This window comes from Mercenaria mercenaria, chromosome 14 (genome assembly GCF_021730395.1).
Source record: "Mercenaria mercenaria strain notata chromosome 14, MADL_Memer_1, whole genome shotgun sequence".
Classification (NCBI taxonomy): Eukaryota; Metazoa; Mollusca; class Bivalvia; order Venerida; family Veneridae; genus Mercenaria; species Mercenaria mercenaria.
This window is the reverse complement of record NC_069374.1, coordinates 46,448,155-46,462,773: the sequence shown is the minus strand read 5'-3', so window position 1 is coordinate 46,462,773 and position 14,619 is coordinate 46,448,155. Positions and strand designations below refer to the sequence as shown.

Genomic DNA, 14,619 nt, shown 5'->3' with positions numbered 1-14,619 from the left:
CTGCAAACATCCGTTTTAAATGTCTGTAAATTACATTTTCTTGATGACCTTTGAGCGTGCTCAGTTTGGATCAAAGAAAAAAGTGTGAGTAACATTGTATTGTCAGTAAAACAAACACGCTCCAAATTTGTAAAAGCAGGATCCAACCGTTTAATAAATAACTTCCCTGCGTAGTTTTGAATCTCATGATGCTATCAAAATATTATATGAAACATAGACGTGTCATGGGAACTAAGCAGAGAACAGATGATTTTTTGATCCGTTATTGTGCGACATACACATATATGTAACTATATTTAATCATAAATGAAGTGAAAAAGCATGTCATGATGTACTGAGACCATGTGTACGTACATGTACTCTGATTATTAAAATAAGATTTATCAATATCCCATCAGAGAGTATGAAGTAACAATTGTTTTCCATATAATAATGTTAAACATATAATTGTTTAAGAAACACTATATCTTTTTTTGTAACTTGTCGTTAAATCAGGACATTGTATGAAGTTCAGATACGAAGGAATTATATTACGAGGTGCAGCCCTACAGAACAATAATTTTACTCAAGAGAAAATCTCTGAATGAGATATATTATTTCGATTCTAACATGTTGCCAAGAATTTCTTAGTTCATCACTGACGACAGTCATCAATTATTATTTTTCTGATTTCAGTTGATTTCTTTTCGAATGCGCCGCTGTGCCGTTAAACACTATGACATAATAATTCAGAAGTCAGAAAAATGAACTGTTGTATGATGACACACACAATTTTTAGCCTTCTTTGTTGTTCATGTTTGAATACAAATTTGTCATATTCATCCCTTAGGTTCTCTACAGACTGAACAACTCTGTTCCAAACCCTGTTCAAAACTTGCAGCAAACCATTCACGATTATAAAAATAGTCCTTTAGACCCCGAGACAGAAGAAAAAGTTGAAAAGGAAATAGAGAGGTGGCAAGAAATTGAGAAAGAATTGGAAACTAAAGTACAGCATGTGCAAGAAAATTTGCAAACAGTGACTGGGGATATTGTTGTCGTAAAGGATGATGTGACTGTCATGAAAGATGATATGACCGATATGAAAGAAGATGTTAAAGAAGTAAAAGGTGAATTAGAACAGCTTAAAGGTAAACACTTAAATCCAATTCACATGAAACGAATTAAACGATAAATGCTTATCGTCATATTTTCAGTTCACCTGTCACGAAGTGACAAAGTGAGCTTTTGTGATCACCCTTCGTTCGGCGTCCGTCGTTCATCATGCGCTGGCATCGTCCGTCGTGTTTCAACAATTTCTAAAATCAAATCTTCTTCTTCACTGGGCAGATTTGCACCAAGCTTCACATGAATGATCCCATTGTGCCCCCCTCCCCTCCCCACCTTTCAAATTCAAAATTGCCCAACGAATTGAAATACATGCCGAATTTGTTATCTTGGCAACAGAAAAGAAAATATTTAAAAATCTTTTTGTCAGAAACTGTTTGCCGGAAAACAAGAGTATTTGGTAGAAATGATTTCTAGGTGTTGCCTTAGCCATTATGTTTAATAATACGTGGCCGCCAGGGAACGGGGCTAATTTCACCAATATGGCTATATTCTAAATTTCTAAAATCTTCTTCAAAACCATACGTCATAATTACGCAAAACTTCCCAAAAATAATCATTGGATGTCTGTCACATCATCCAGTGGTCCTCTACTAAAGTTGTTCAAAATATCTCCCTAGGGTTAAATATGGCCCAGTCCCAAGGGTCACGTTATTAAATATAGACCTATAAACTTTGATGAACCGCCTCGGTAGCCTAGTGGTAGAGCGTCCGCTTCGAGTGCGGGAGGTCGTGGGTTCGATCCCCGGCCGCGTCATACCAAAGACGTAAAAAATGGTACTAGCAGCTTCCTCGCTTGGCGCTCAGCATTAAGGGGATAGTGCTAGGACTGGTCAGCCCGGTGTCAGTAATATGTGACTGGGTGGGGTATCATGCCACGTGTCTACGGCGTGATATTCCAGTGAGGCAGCACTATAAAGTTGGGCATTGTGCTCACTGCTACAAGTAGACACCGTCGTTTATATGATTGATTGTTGAAAAAGACGTTAAACCCGAACACACACACACATATACTTTGAAAATTTTCTTGTCCAAAACCACAGGGTTAAGGCCTTTGATGTTCGGTATGTAGCATTGTCAAATAGTCCTCTAAGTTTGTTCAGATTTTCCCCTTAGGGTCGAATTTTGCCCCGCCCAGGCTCAGATCAGATGGTTTATATAGACTTGTATAAGAAAAAAAATCTTCTTGTCTGAAACCACATTTATATTTGTATGTTGCATTGCCTTAAAATTGTCTACCAAGATTTTTCAAATTATTACCACGGGGTATAAAGAGGTCCTGTCCTGAGGGGCCATAATTTTACATATACCTATACAGGAAAAACTTCAAATATGTTGTAGTCTGAAACTGGAAGGCCTAGGAATTTGATATTTGGTATGTTGCATTGCCTAGTGGTCCTTTATCAAATTTATTCAAGTAATACCCCTTAGATGAAAGGAGGCTCCAAAAATGTTGACCCAAGTTTTACATAGACTTACATAGAAAACATATCTTCTTGTCTGAAAGTTCAAGGCCTAGACCTTTGATATTTGGTATGTATGACTGCCTAGCTGATTTCTAACAAGATTGTGCGGATTATGCCCCTTGGATGAAAAGAGGCCTCGTCATTGGGGTCACTTGTTACATCAGTTATAACCGTCGTTTATATGACCTAAAAACATGTTGAAAAATATGTTAAACCCGAACACACACACACACACACCAGTTATAAGAAAAGTACTTCAAAAAAATTGTCAGATCATATTTGCTAGACTGATTGTAATTACCTGGTGATACCAAGTTAGTAGGGGTTTCTTGACCTATTTGACGTTCTTTCTTGTTTTTTAAAGTACTTCCATGAATTTTGACATTTACAGTTTTGCACACCGATCTGAAAACTGACTCTCAGTGACCATGAATGTGATCTACTGACCTGCTTTCTTGTTTTTAAAATACAGCTTTGAAATTCGAATGACATCTACGGTTTTGCACACCGATCGTAAAACTGACTTTCTGTGGCCATGATTGTGACCTTCTGACCTACTATTATTTCTAGGCTCGCAAACTCGTTCGCCAGACTGTTATTACCACAAATCGAAAGTCACAAAGATCAACCATGTGCTGAGACTTACAACAAAAATCATTTCAAGCGCAATTTAAACAGTTCCTTCGTGTATATCAGTTTTACCATGGATTTGTTTAAAGATTGTTTAATTAATTATTTAATTAATCCATTTTGTCTTGATTCTGTAAATGATTATGTCTTGTGTCTCTCTGTTATCCTTTCAGATAAAATTAGAAAATATTACATAATGAAAGTAATTAATCTGCCCCCTCCCCAACCCACGCCCCTATGAATGAAATGTAAGACGTATTTAACAAAATATGCAACACGTCGAATTAAAATTGTATCATAACGCTTAAGTAATCTTTATGTTGTTTAAATGGAAAAAAGAATTTCAGCGACCACTTCTTTTAGATTATGATCTCGGTCTATAAATAGCTCATTGGAAACAAACGCTGGTTCCGAGCACAGTTTTATTTCTAAAAAATGTCGATATGAATTATACTGCGTATTATTAATTAATTGATTGATAAAAGTATAACTTTTAATTAGTAATGCAATAGATAATGTGCACAGAATACGTATAGTGTAAAAGGGAGGCATAATTTTCAAAAATCAATTCTTCGAGATCAGTTAGTATAGGCTCTATGAGACGTAATCCTTTAGTGGAATTGCCAAAGTAACTTGAGAAAGAACTAAAAAATCACATTCTACGATTTGTATTCCGAAACAGCATACATGTTATATTTTGCTACAGAAATAATGTAAACATAAACAACAGAAACTATAACTTTTTGTTATTTTTGTTCTAAACAAATTCGATTTAGAAACATTCTGACGAATGCTAAAAGTAATATTGTAAAAAATGCTTTGTCTCTAACTTGCTCAAGCTGGTGAAGTAAGGGGACATAGATGAAAGTGATTTTTAGCTCACCGTCATCAGACGGTGGCTTTTCAAATCACTCTGCGTCCGTGGTCCGTCGTCCTTCCGTCCGTTAATAATTTCTCGTTATCGCATCACACCAGAAACTACTCGGCGGATTTTGACCAATTTTTGCCAGAATGATTCTTCTGTTGTTGTGTCCCCCTAAAAATCAGACTGGTTGAACAATTTTTAGTGAGTTATGGCCATTCGTTAATATTGATTTCTAATTTAATTTTATATCCAGTGGGGATTTATTGGTTTTTATGGCCTTACCTGTAGAAGAGTCATAAAGTCTGCAGACACTAATGAGATAATAATTCATGTTGTTCATTATTTTCTTGTTACACCTCAGCAGTAAATGGACTACCCTAGTAATTTGATGATTAATTTGTTTAGTAGTCAAATTTCTGGGTTTAATTATCAGTTATAATATAAATATTATATGTGCATTCTTTGTTCTCATAATGAGAAAAAATAATAATTGCATATTACTCATTAATGATGTAATTTCTCTTGGTTATGGTGTGGGTTAAATTTTTAGTTATAATATCAGTAATTCTAACACGACCAGAAAATAACCTACATACATGTAGAGCAAAATCTATCTCGGGTTATTCTAGCGTGCAATGACGTCATCCGATCCAGGTGTGTAGCGCGGTCGTAAAAAGTAGTTTTTACTTTTTTCTAACACTGTTGATACTAGTATGTCGTGTTAGAATCGAAATAATAAGTTTTTCGTTCTTATGCGAAACAATATATCACTCAGGCCTACGGCTTTCGTGATATATTCTTACGCATAAGAACTCAAAACTCGGGTTATTCTACGATAAACCACGTTTGGGAACTTATTATTTCTTAATTATATTTGCATTCTCTGTTTCTGAAATAAGAAAATAAAATTGCATATAACTCATTTATGGCGTCCTCTCTCTTGATTAGGGTCAAGGTTACTTATTTTGATCTAGTGACCTACTTTTTTGTTTTAAGCCTAAACCTTTTTGATCACATGTATAGTTTTAAGTCGCTAGAAAAACCTTGCCATGAATTGACCTTGATCTTGACCTAGTAACCTGCTTTAACATTTCTGTAGCTACCGAAACTATTTACTCTTACTTCGAAGAAAGTTTTAGTAGAATACAAACTTAGGTAGCGAAGCCAACTACTCTTTATAGGATGCATTCAAACTTATAAGCTACCTGAGCACGAAGTGCTCAAGCGTGGTCGTTTGTGGTCAGTGATTGTCTAGCTTTGTCGACGTCACGGTCCTCCGTCCGTCGTCCGTCAACACCTCTCAGCCTTAACCACCGGTCCTATTTATAAATAAGTCAAAATATTAATTCCATGGCAACCGAAAGGAAAAAGTTTAAAAATCTTCTTATGTCCAAAACAACAGTGGCTAGGGCTTTGATATTTGGTATGTTGCATCATCTAATAATCCTCTAACAAGTTTATTCAAGTTATCCTCCTAGGGTCAAATAATGCCCACGCCCTGGGGGTGGGGGTGGCCACATAGTTTACATAGATTTATATGGGGTAAAAGTTTGAAGTCCATAATCACTGGGCCTAAGGCTTTGATATTTGGTATGTAACATCATCTTGTGGTTCGGGTTCTCTACCAGGGTTGTTCAAATATGGCACAACCCAAGGGGTCACATGTTTTATATTGACTTATAAAAAAATATTATTCTCAAAAACCTTTCAAGTTTTGCAAAAACATCTATCTAGATTGTTCAAATTTAAACCGTGAGTGAAAAGATACCCCATCCTGCGGGTCCCAAGTTTTACATAAATTTAAATAGGAGAAACACTTTTAAAATCTTCTGTATGAAGACCTAGACCTTTGATATTTGGTACGTAGCATTGCCTTGTGGTCCTCTACTAAGTTTGTTCAACGCATGTCACTGGAGTGAAAAGAGGCCTCGCCCCGGGGTATCAAGTTTAACATAGACTTTTAAAGGAACAAACTTTTAAAGATGTTTTGTTCTGAAACTCCAAGGCCTAAGCCTTTGATAAGTTGCATGCCTAGTGGTCCTTCTCATAGATTATTAAATTGTGCCCCTGAGGTGGAAAGACGCCTCATCCAGGGGGGTCCCAAGTTTTATAGAGACTTAAGTAAGAAAATAAATAAAACTCTTCTGTTTGAAAGTTCAAGGTTTATACCTTTGATATTTGGTATGTAGTATTGCCTAGTGGTTCTCTAATAAGGTTGTTCAAATTATGCTCCTTGGGTGAAAAGGGGCCACTTGTACATGAATTAAATAGGAAAAATACTTAAAAAATTAGCTGATTATATGTTCAAGATTGTTTAATTATAATTTCCGGAAGACCACAAGTAACTAGGAGTCAGCTGACTCTGACCTTGACCTACTTTCTTGCTATTTAAGATGCAACTTGAAATTTGGATGACATGAACAGGTTTGCATACCAGTCTTAAAACTGACTTTCAGTAACCATAAATGTGACCTACTGACCTACCTTCTTAATATTTTAGCATCAGTTTCACCTTTGAAACATATTGCTCATATTACTCAGATGAGCGCTCCATTGTCACCAAGACCCTCTTGTATCATATATGGAACAATTTTATAATAACGTTTCGTCGTTTGAGAGGAACGATGCTCTATCTACCCTTTCCTGAATGTGGAGAAAATCGTTTCCAAAGTTGACCTCGTATCTAGTTTCTTTATTTCTGGGCGAAAACGATAATAAATATATCCAGTTGTTCAATGCGTTTAGTTTATTCTGACTATAAATGTTTTAATATTATTCAAATTAAATTTTCTGCAATTATACATTGTTTACCTTAGAGAGCAAATTTGACAAAAGTGAAAAAATGTTAAAGGTGCATTGCTCTACCGGGAGATGGAGCACTGTGAAATTACAAAATTGAACGTAGCGCAAAATTATACTTATTATACTGAATTCAGGGCAATGAATTTCGAATAACCTTTTAAACAGTAATGAGAGTAACTGTACTCTATCATTTTGAAATTCAAAGATTTTTTTTCTTATTTGGGTTATCGTCAAACTGACACAAGAAAAAGCCATGTTGCAACTTTGAAATTTTTCATGGTGAAGAAAGACACTAAATGCTTTATTTTTTGGCACGGGTGGAAGATTATATGTACCACCTTTCCTCATGTTGTGATCACGTGCTTGTAACTGCTTATCCTATCGGCTAAAATAGAGTTAGAACAATTCTAAATTAAGTTATTTGGAGATAGAGTACTCCTTTACAAAGTCTAAAGATGATCACGTGATGTTAGTCTATGTGTATAACTGGTCAGAATAATTTCAAACATTACAGTGCTGTAAGTTCTGGAGACAGAGTACTTTAACCGTTACTGTTACAATATTAATAGAGCGACAAAAACAAATTCATGTAAAATCTCAGTACTTTATTTTTCAAAAAATAAATGGAGATAGAGCACTATAAGAATCAGGCGACGGTTTGTCTTTTTGAAATCTAGACTAACACTGAAACAATTTTAACCAGGGATCATTTACATTTTTGAAATAGTGCTCAATAATAGGAAAGCTTTTCTCAAATATACAGATGTCTGGACACTCATTAATGAGCACAAACAATTGTATCTACTCCATTCTTGTTTTGATCTGTACCTAGGCCAAGAAAATCAATTAACTGTAACGATTTAGTCTTATCGGATATCACTCGATATGTTAACAATGGTTTACAATAGTTGACATTTAACTCAATGAGCTTGTGTTACAATATGTTATTATGATATCAATGTATTTTGAATATGGTAAACACAATATCATTTTAATCAATTATATTCTGTTTATTCTATCATATTCTATTCTATTCTGTTCTAATCTAGACAGAATTTACACTTTTCAGAGAATCATTTGTTAGCAGTTTTTAGAATTGTTAGTTTGGTTTGAAATATATGTTGTTGTTTTTTTCTGTTCTAAGGAATAAATTAAAATACGCCGAATAACATTCTTTTCAGACAAATCAGAAGGTAAAGCGAAGAAAGATCCTAGCATTTTACAGAGACTATATAGGAAGATACATATGCGCAAAATAAAGAAAGGTAATGTAACATTTGAGATACCAGTCACCTAAGATATTGACCTGACGCACTGTATCTTTGTTAATTCATTTTTTGCAGTTTTTTTTGTTGTTGTTTTTTTGTCGGTAAATCTTATGTAACATAACATATAACATAACATATACTTTATTTGGCATAAAATGACAAATACATATTTATAGCCAATACAATGTATGTTTATGACATTATGTATGTTTAATTCTTGCAAAAGGTTCATGTAGCGCATTTGCAAATGATAGTTCTGTAAAAGCTTTCTCACATGTCAAGTCAATGTCTAGATTTACTGATTAATCATATTTAATCCTGTTGTTATGCTAAACATCAAAAAAAATTGTCTAATCAGCCAAAGGTATAAGAAATGTAACTTAAGTCATTAGTTAATTATGTTGGACGTAGGCGTATTTAAAGTGCGCCAAACATCTACTTGAACAATATTTTCAAAAATGTATTATCCTTACTATGTGTATATATTACTCATATGTATATCAAGAATAACATAATGTGGTTCCGGATAATAAATGTCTTATCAATATTAGCTGCTATGAACCGTTCAAGAATGTTAGAATTCTACATCCTTAGTCTTTGGAACAGTATATTTTAATCAGAAATATTTTTGTTTCCTTTACAATCAGTGTTAATACACTTCAGCTTCAGGCGAAGTTCTATTATAACTATATGTTTATTTGTTTTATTTGTTTCTTAGACATTAATATTTTTCAAGTTTTCAGTGTGAAGCTTTCAATAAGTATTAGTGTTTTTTTTTTTTTTTTTTTTTTTTTTTTTTTTTTCAAATTACCGTTTACCATTTTACAAAGGTAATATAAATCTGGTTATAAGATTGAAATAACTTTGACTAGAGAGATAATTCAATTCCAGTATTGTGATTTGTTCTTTATATAGATTGAGATGTACCTTAAAATATTATGTAATTGTGTATTTCTCAATTATAGATATATTTGTTCTTGAAGACCGTTGTGAATACGTATTTTATATATCTTCAACACACTTCTCCAACAAGGCTACTACATGGTATCATAAAAAAAACGAAAAAAAATGTTGTTTTTTTATTGCTCCTTTAATTTAGTTTAGAAATAAAATACATTTTTGTAATAGTAGTATATTAAGCATTACAAGACATGGTATAACGAGGCCCTATCCGGTGATAAGACCGTGACTATAACGTTCAATTTAACATATGTTTAGTACGTTACTATCACCCTAAAACTATTAAATTAAAACACGATTAAGATTTTTTTTCAATTATTGGTTGCAACTATAATACAACCTAAAATAGATTTTTCAAAGACCTGAAACTGGAAAGTGTTAGGGCAGTAAAGTATGTAACTAGATAACCAGACCGTCATGGTAATGTGTCTAACGAGCACGTGCTGCAGACTTTGCCATTCACCAATAATGTCTTGTTTTGTTTGAAAGGTGTTGTGGACTAAAACAAATTCCTAAAAAAAATATTTTTCAAAGACCTAGTCAATACGCTTTACATATTCATTTACCGGGGCTGGTGGAGGGCCGTATATATCAGCATTAGATTTGATGATATCAACTCTCCTTGTCATAGATATTTTACGTATACAGTGTTCTTAAGATAACCTGTTTTGAGAACCGCTATAAATTCTTATACAGTTGCGTTGCATTACCTAGACTAGAGGATGTCCCCATAAATCATCTACTTCTACATACTTCTTGAACTCGGGGCTCAGGAGGGAACTTTTACAACGGATGCGAGGTTTTCCGTACTGTATAGATACAATTTTAAACTTAAGATGTGAACATTCTTTTAATAATTAAATTCAAATCCGCTGATGCTAAGAAAAATTTCCAATACGATGTTTATGCATTTAAGTTTTTTTGTAACTTTTTTTCTATCTATATTCCAATATCTTTCAAGCTACTTGTGGGAACACGGATAATTGGAGCGTTAAAGATGTTTAGGGAAAGTTAAAGAGAATATATTGAAGAAGAAAAGATGTAGGTTAATTAAGGTAAAAACAATGGCAGATGGACTATGATGGTCAATATGGCTGACATGCATACTAACTTGTTCTATTGTTTTTAGAGACGGAATATTAGATGTGTGTCTGTCTCATATTAATTAAACAATACATGGCATCAAAAGAATGTATTTTCATCTATTGTAATTGCTGAGGTAAACCTCAGAAGACGGAAATATTTGGAGTCTCTTTCAAATGGGATTAGGTAACCTACCTTGTGAAAGGCGACACATTCATAATTTATTTTATACAAATGTACATCATGGAGTGCCTTCAATCAATACGGCAAAAACTGAGTGCGTGCTAGTATCTTTGCAATTAAGGCAGTGCTGTTATTATTTATTTTTAAGAATCAAAGCATCAAAGCTTCAGATATATTGTAGATGATAATCATCTGTAGCAATACATGTCCTTTATACTTCTCTACCCCTGTCAATCATTAGCCAATACTTTTAATATAGGTTACAGTCATAAAAACGAGATTACTTCAACTTCTTCAAGCTTGAATGTTTTAAAAATACACTTTTCTTAACCATCAATGCTCTGTAGAACTATAGGGTCTTCTGACCCCAAGTGTCTGTGAATCTCTCTGTATATTTGTATAGAACACAAAAAATGGCGATTTGGGAGAGGAGGTCAATTGAAAGTCAATTTTCGTAGAAATAGGACATAGGATACCAGTGTTTCCGCTGTGACAGAATTGGCAGACGAAAAGGAGGCATCATGACATTGGTCAGGAACAACATCAGCGCTGTCCAGACAAACACGCATATGGATGACTCAGAGTTCCAAGTTCTGAGCCTCAGAAAGAACGATTTCAGATTGAAACTTGTGAACATATACTCTCCAAGTGACAAAGCTCTGTCCCTTGACAAAGTTACAACTGATGAAACCAGGTGCATCATTGTAGGAGACTTTAACAGTCACTCACAAAGCTGGGAATATGACCACCTGGATAAACGTGGAGAGGAAGTGGAGACCTGGCAAGATGATAACAAGCTAAACCTCATCAACAAGCCAGATGATCCCCCAACTTTTTACTCCAGAAGTTGGCGAACAACATCAACCCCAGATCTTGCTTTATGTACTGATGAAATACATGGACATGTCAAGCGGGAAGTCAATGAACAACTAGAAGGTAGCGATCATCGCCCAGTCCAACTTACTATGGACCGTAACGCCTCTACTTCATCTAACTTCCCCAGATGGAACTACAAGAAGGCCAGATGGACCTTTTACCAAAGTCTGAGTAATGAGCTCTGTAAAGACATCAGAGTGGAAGGTAGAGACATTAACCGGATTGATTACAGCGCCATTCCAAGGGGAGCAAGAAAGGACTATAAGCCATACTGGAGTGATGGGTTGGAGAATCTACAGGCAAAGTTATCAGAAGCCAGGGAGGAAGCAGAAAACAATCCCTCACAAGAAAATAACCTCTCTCTACAGCAAGCCAAGGTCAAATTCCTCAGGCACAAACGGGAAGCACAGAGGAAGAGCTGGAGAAACAAAACAGCCTCGCTCAACCTAGAGCGAGATGGCCAAAAGCTGTGGAGATTGACGAGACAGCTGAACGATGAAGAAACAGGAAGAGGCTCAGTAACTTTGGAAGAGAATGGTGAACTGTTGATGGGTAAACAAGCGGCAAACACTTTTGCCTCTAATTACAAAGATGTTTCCAACATACCCATCAACAGGGAACGGCAAAGGGAAGCCCGAAGAGAAAAAAGGGAAAGGCAGACAAGCCAAGTGACACCAGAATATATGAAGCAGGGTCTTAAACTGCATGAGCTACAGACAGCTCTTAGGCATTGAAGACAAAGAAGTCTCCTGGACCAGATGGAGTCACAATGAAATGCTGACACATCTAGGCACTGAAGAAATTTGCAAACTCCTGGAAATTTACAACTACAGCTGGACACAAGGACTGCTTCCACAGATATGGAAAGAGGCAGTCATGATCCCTATCTACAAGAAAGGGAAGGATCCAAAGAAGGCTGCAAGCTACCGACCAATCAGCCTAACCAGTTGTGTTGGAAAGACCATGGAGAGGATTGTGAATGCACGCCTGAAGTGGTACATGGAGACTAACAACCTATTTGCAACGCAACAAGCTGGCTTCAGACAATTCCGCTCCACTGAGGACCAGACCACTTATCTATCGCAAGAGATTGAAGACGACTTCCAAGAGCAGAAAGTCGTGCTTACAGCATGGATTGATCTGCAGAGGGCGTTTGACAAAGTCTGGACTGATGGACTCCTCGTCAATCTGATGAGGACTGGAGTAGGATGTCACATGCTGAGGTGGATTAAGTCATACCTCCACAACAGGAAAGCAAGAGTCAGTTTAGAACATGCCAGCAGTAGGAAGTTCCTGTTGCGTCATGGTGTCCCACAAGGCGGAGTCTTATCCCCTACACTCTTCTTGCTTTTCATCAATGATCTGGTGTCTGAACTACTGAAAGGAGTTAAGGCTGCTCTCTACGCTGACGATCTGGTGTTATGGTGCAAGGAAGAACATGCCACTACAGTCACATACAGGATGCAAGTAGCCATCAACAAGCTTTTAGCTTGGGCTGAAGATTGGTGTGTATCGATCAATACAGAGAAATCGTCCACCACACTATTCTCCTTGTCGTCAAAGCAGAGGGTGGGTAATATCAAGATGGGAAATACTTCGCTAATTGAAGCAGACGAGGCAAAATACCTTGGAGTGACCTTTGACAAACGGCTAAACTGGAAGCCCCACATTAGTCATGCAGAAGGGAAGGCCCGTAGAAAGCTTGCCATGATGCACAAACTTGCTGGAACAACATGGGGAGCAAATGAGCAAATACTTTAGACAGTATATCAGGGAACAGTGAGACCCCATTTAGAGTATAGCTCAACTGCCTGGTCCACTGCTGCCAAAACTAACCAACAGGCTTTAGACAAGGTTCAGAACCAAGCATTGCGGATCATGACAGGTGCTACAAAGTCTACACCAATCTCCTTCATCGAGAAGCTAACAGGCACACAGTCGTTACAAGACAGAAGACATGCAAAGGTTTTGCTTCAAGCAGAGAAGTTCAGGTCTTTTGACCCATGAAAGCCAAGCTAGATGGCTATACAAAGAATCGGCTCAAACGTAGCAGCTTCGTACATGAGGCAAAGAAACTCAACCGAGAGTTCAAAACTGAGCTGAGCATACCAACGACTCCCTTAGGTAGTGAAGACATCATAAACCCACTAGCGAATGATCTGTCCTCAGAGACTATGAGACTTGCTGTTCCTCGTCTTGACCGCGGGAAGCAAGAGGATGAAGGCATTCGGAAGAGCCTTATACTTGCTATGATCAATGAAGACTATCCTCCGGAATTATGGACTCATGTCTATACAGACGGATCAGCCACATGCGCCATCAAAGATGGAGGAGCAGGAGTTTTCATTCAATACCCATCTGGCAAGAGAGAAACACTACATGCAGCCACAGGAAAACACTGCAGCAACTACAAGGCAGAGACTGAAGCACTCATGAAGGCCGTCTCAATGGTTGAAGACTCGGCAGAAGAAAGCTCCTCAGTCGTCTTTTTCTCAGATGCACTGTCTGTCATGGAAGCTCTGATCAACAATAAAGCTCCGCAGCTAGCCAGGAGAATGCAGAGCCTGAGTATAACCTGCAAAGTAGCACTTCAGAGGATTCCATCCTATTGTGGACTTGCCGGCAATGAAGAGGCAGACAAACTGGCTAAGCTAGGAGCTCAGTCAGAACAACCAACAGAACTTGTGAGTTACAAGGAGAAAGTCACCATCATCAAGGTACTAACGAGACCAAGGATGGAGGAAGATGCTTTTCATCTCCTTGATCGGTCTGAACAAGTGATGATAGTCAGGCTCCGCTCAGGGCACAACAAGCTCAACGCTCACATGTACAAGAAATACAGACTGACATCATCGCCAACTTGTCCATGTAGTGAAGAAGATCAGACTGCGGAGCATATACTTCAGAGATGTAAAAGGCACGACCAGGAGCGAGCTGCGACTTGGCCGATAGATACCTCAATCCACCAGAAACTGTATGGAGGTATTGAGGATCTTAGGCAAACCACAAGTTTCATCGAGGCTACTGGTCTGAAAGTGTAGATACGAACGACAAAAAGAAGAAGAAGAAGAAAGTCAATTTTAGTACTTCCGGTCACAACAGAGAGCATAATTTTGCGTTTAAAACTATCAATTTCTTGTAAACATATGAGGAGTAACTTTAGTAAGGGTCAATTTTGAAACTTAGTCATCTGAGGTGTTGCAAATAAATCACAAAGTCTAACCATTTCGATGATATTAGAGATGGTCGAATCGCAAAACTCGGACTGGCGACATGTCTTTTTGTGACCTTCAGACATTGTCAAAGAGGTTGGCATATGTCGCTATTAATCTTTTTTTTCGATCGCACGGGATTCCCGTTCTGCATACACTAATACACT

The 14,619-nt window shown here is 36.9% G+C and overlaps 1 protein-coding gene across 2 annotated transcripts in view; it reads left to right on the top strand.

The window, feature by feature from the left end:
- The window catches only part of LOC123527452 (uncharacterized), a 46,768-nt gene extending 36,111 nt beyond the window's left edge, over positions 1–10,657 (top strand). For both annotated transcript variants that reach the window (XM_045306914.2, XM_045306912.2), the window contains exons 4-5: positions 830–1,130; positions 8,052–10,657. In XM_045306914.2, coding sequence (XP_045162849.2) covers positions 830–1,130; positions 8,052–8,167 — 417 coding nt within the window. In that variant the 3' untranslated portion in view covers positions 8,168–10,657. The remainder of the gene's footprint in view (positions 1–829; positions 1,131–8,051) is intronic.
- Positions 10,658–14,619: the final 3,962 nt, after the last annotated feature.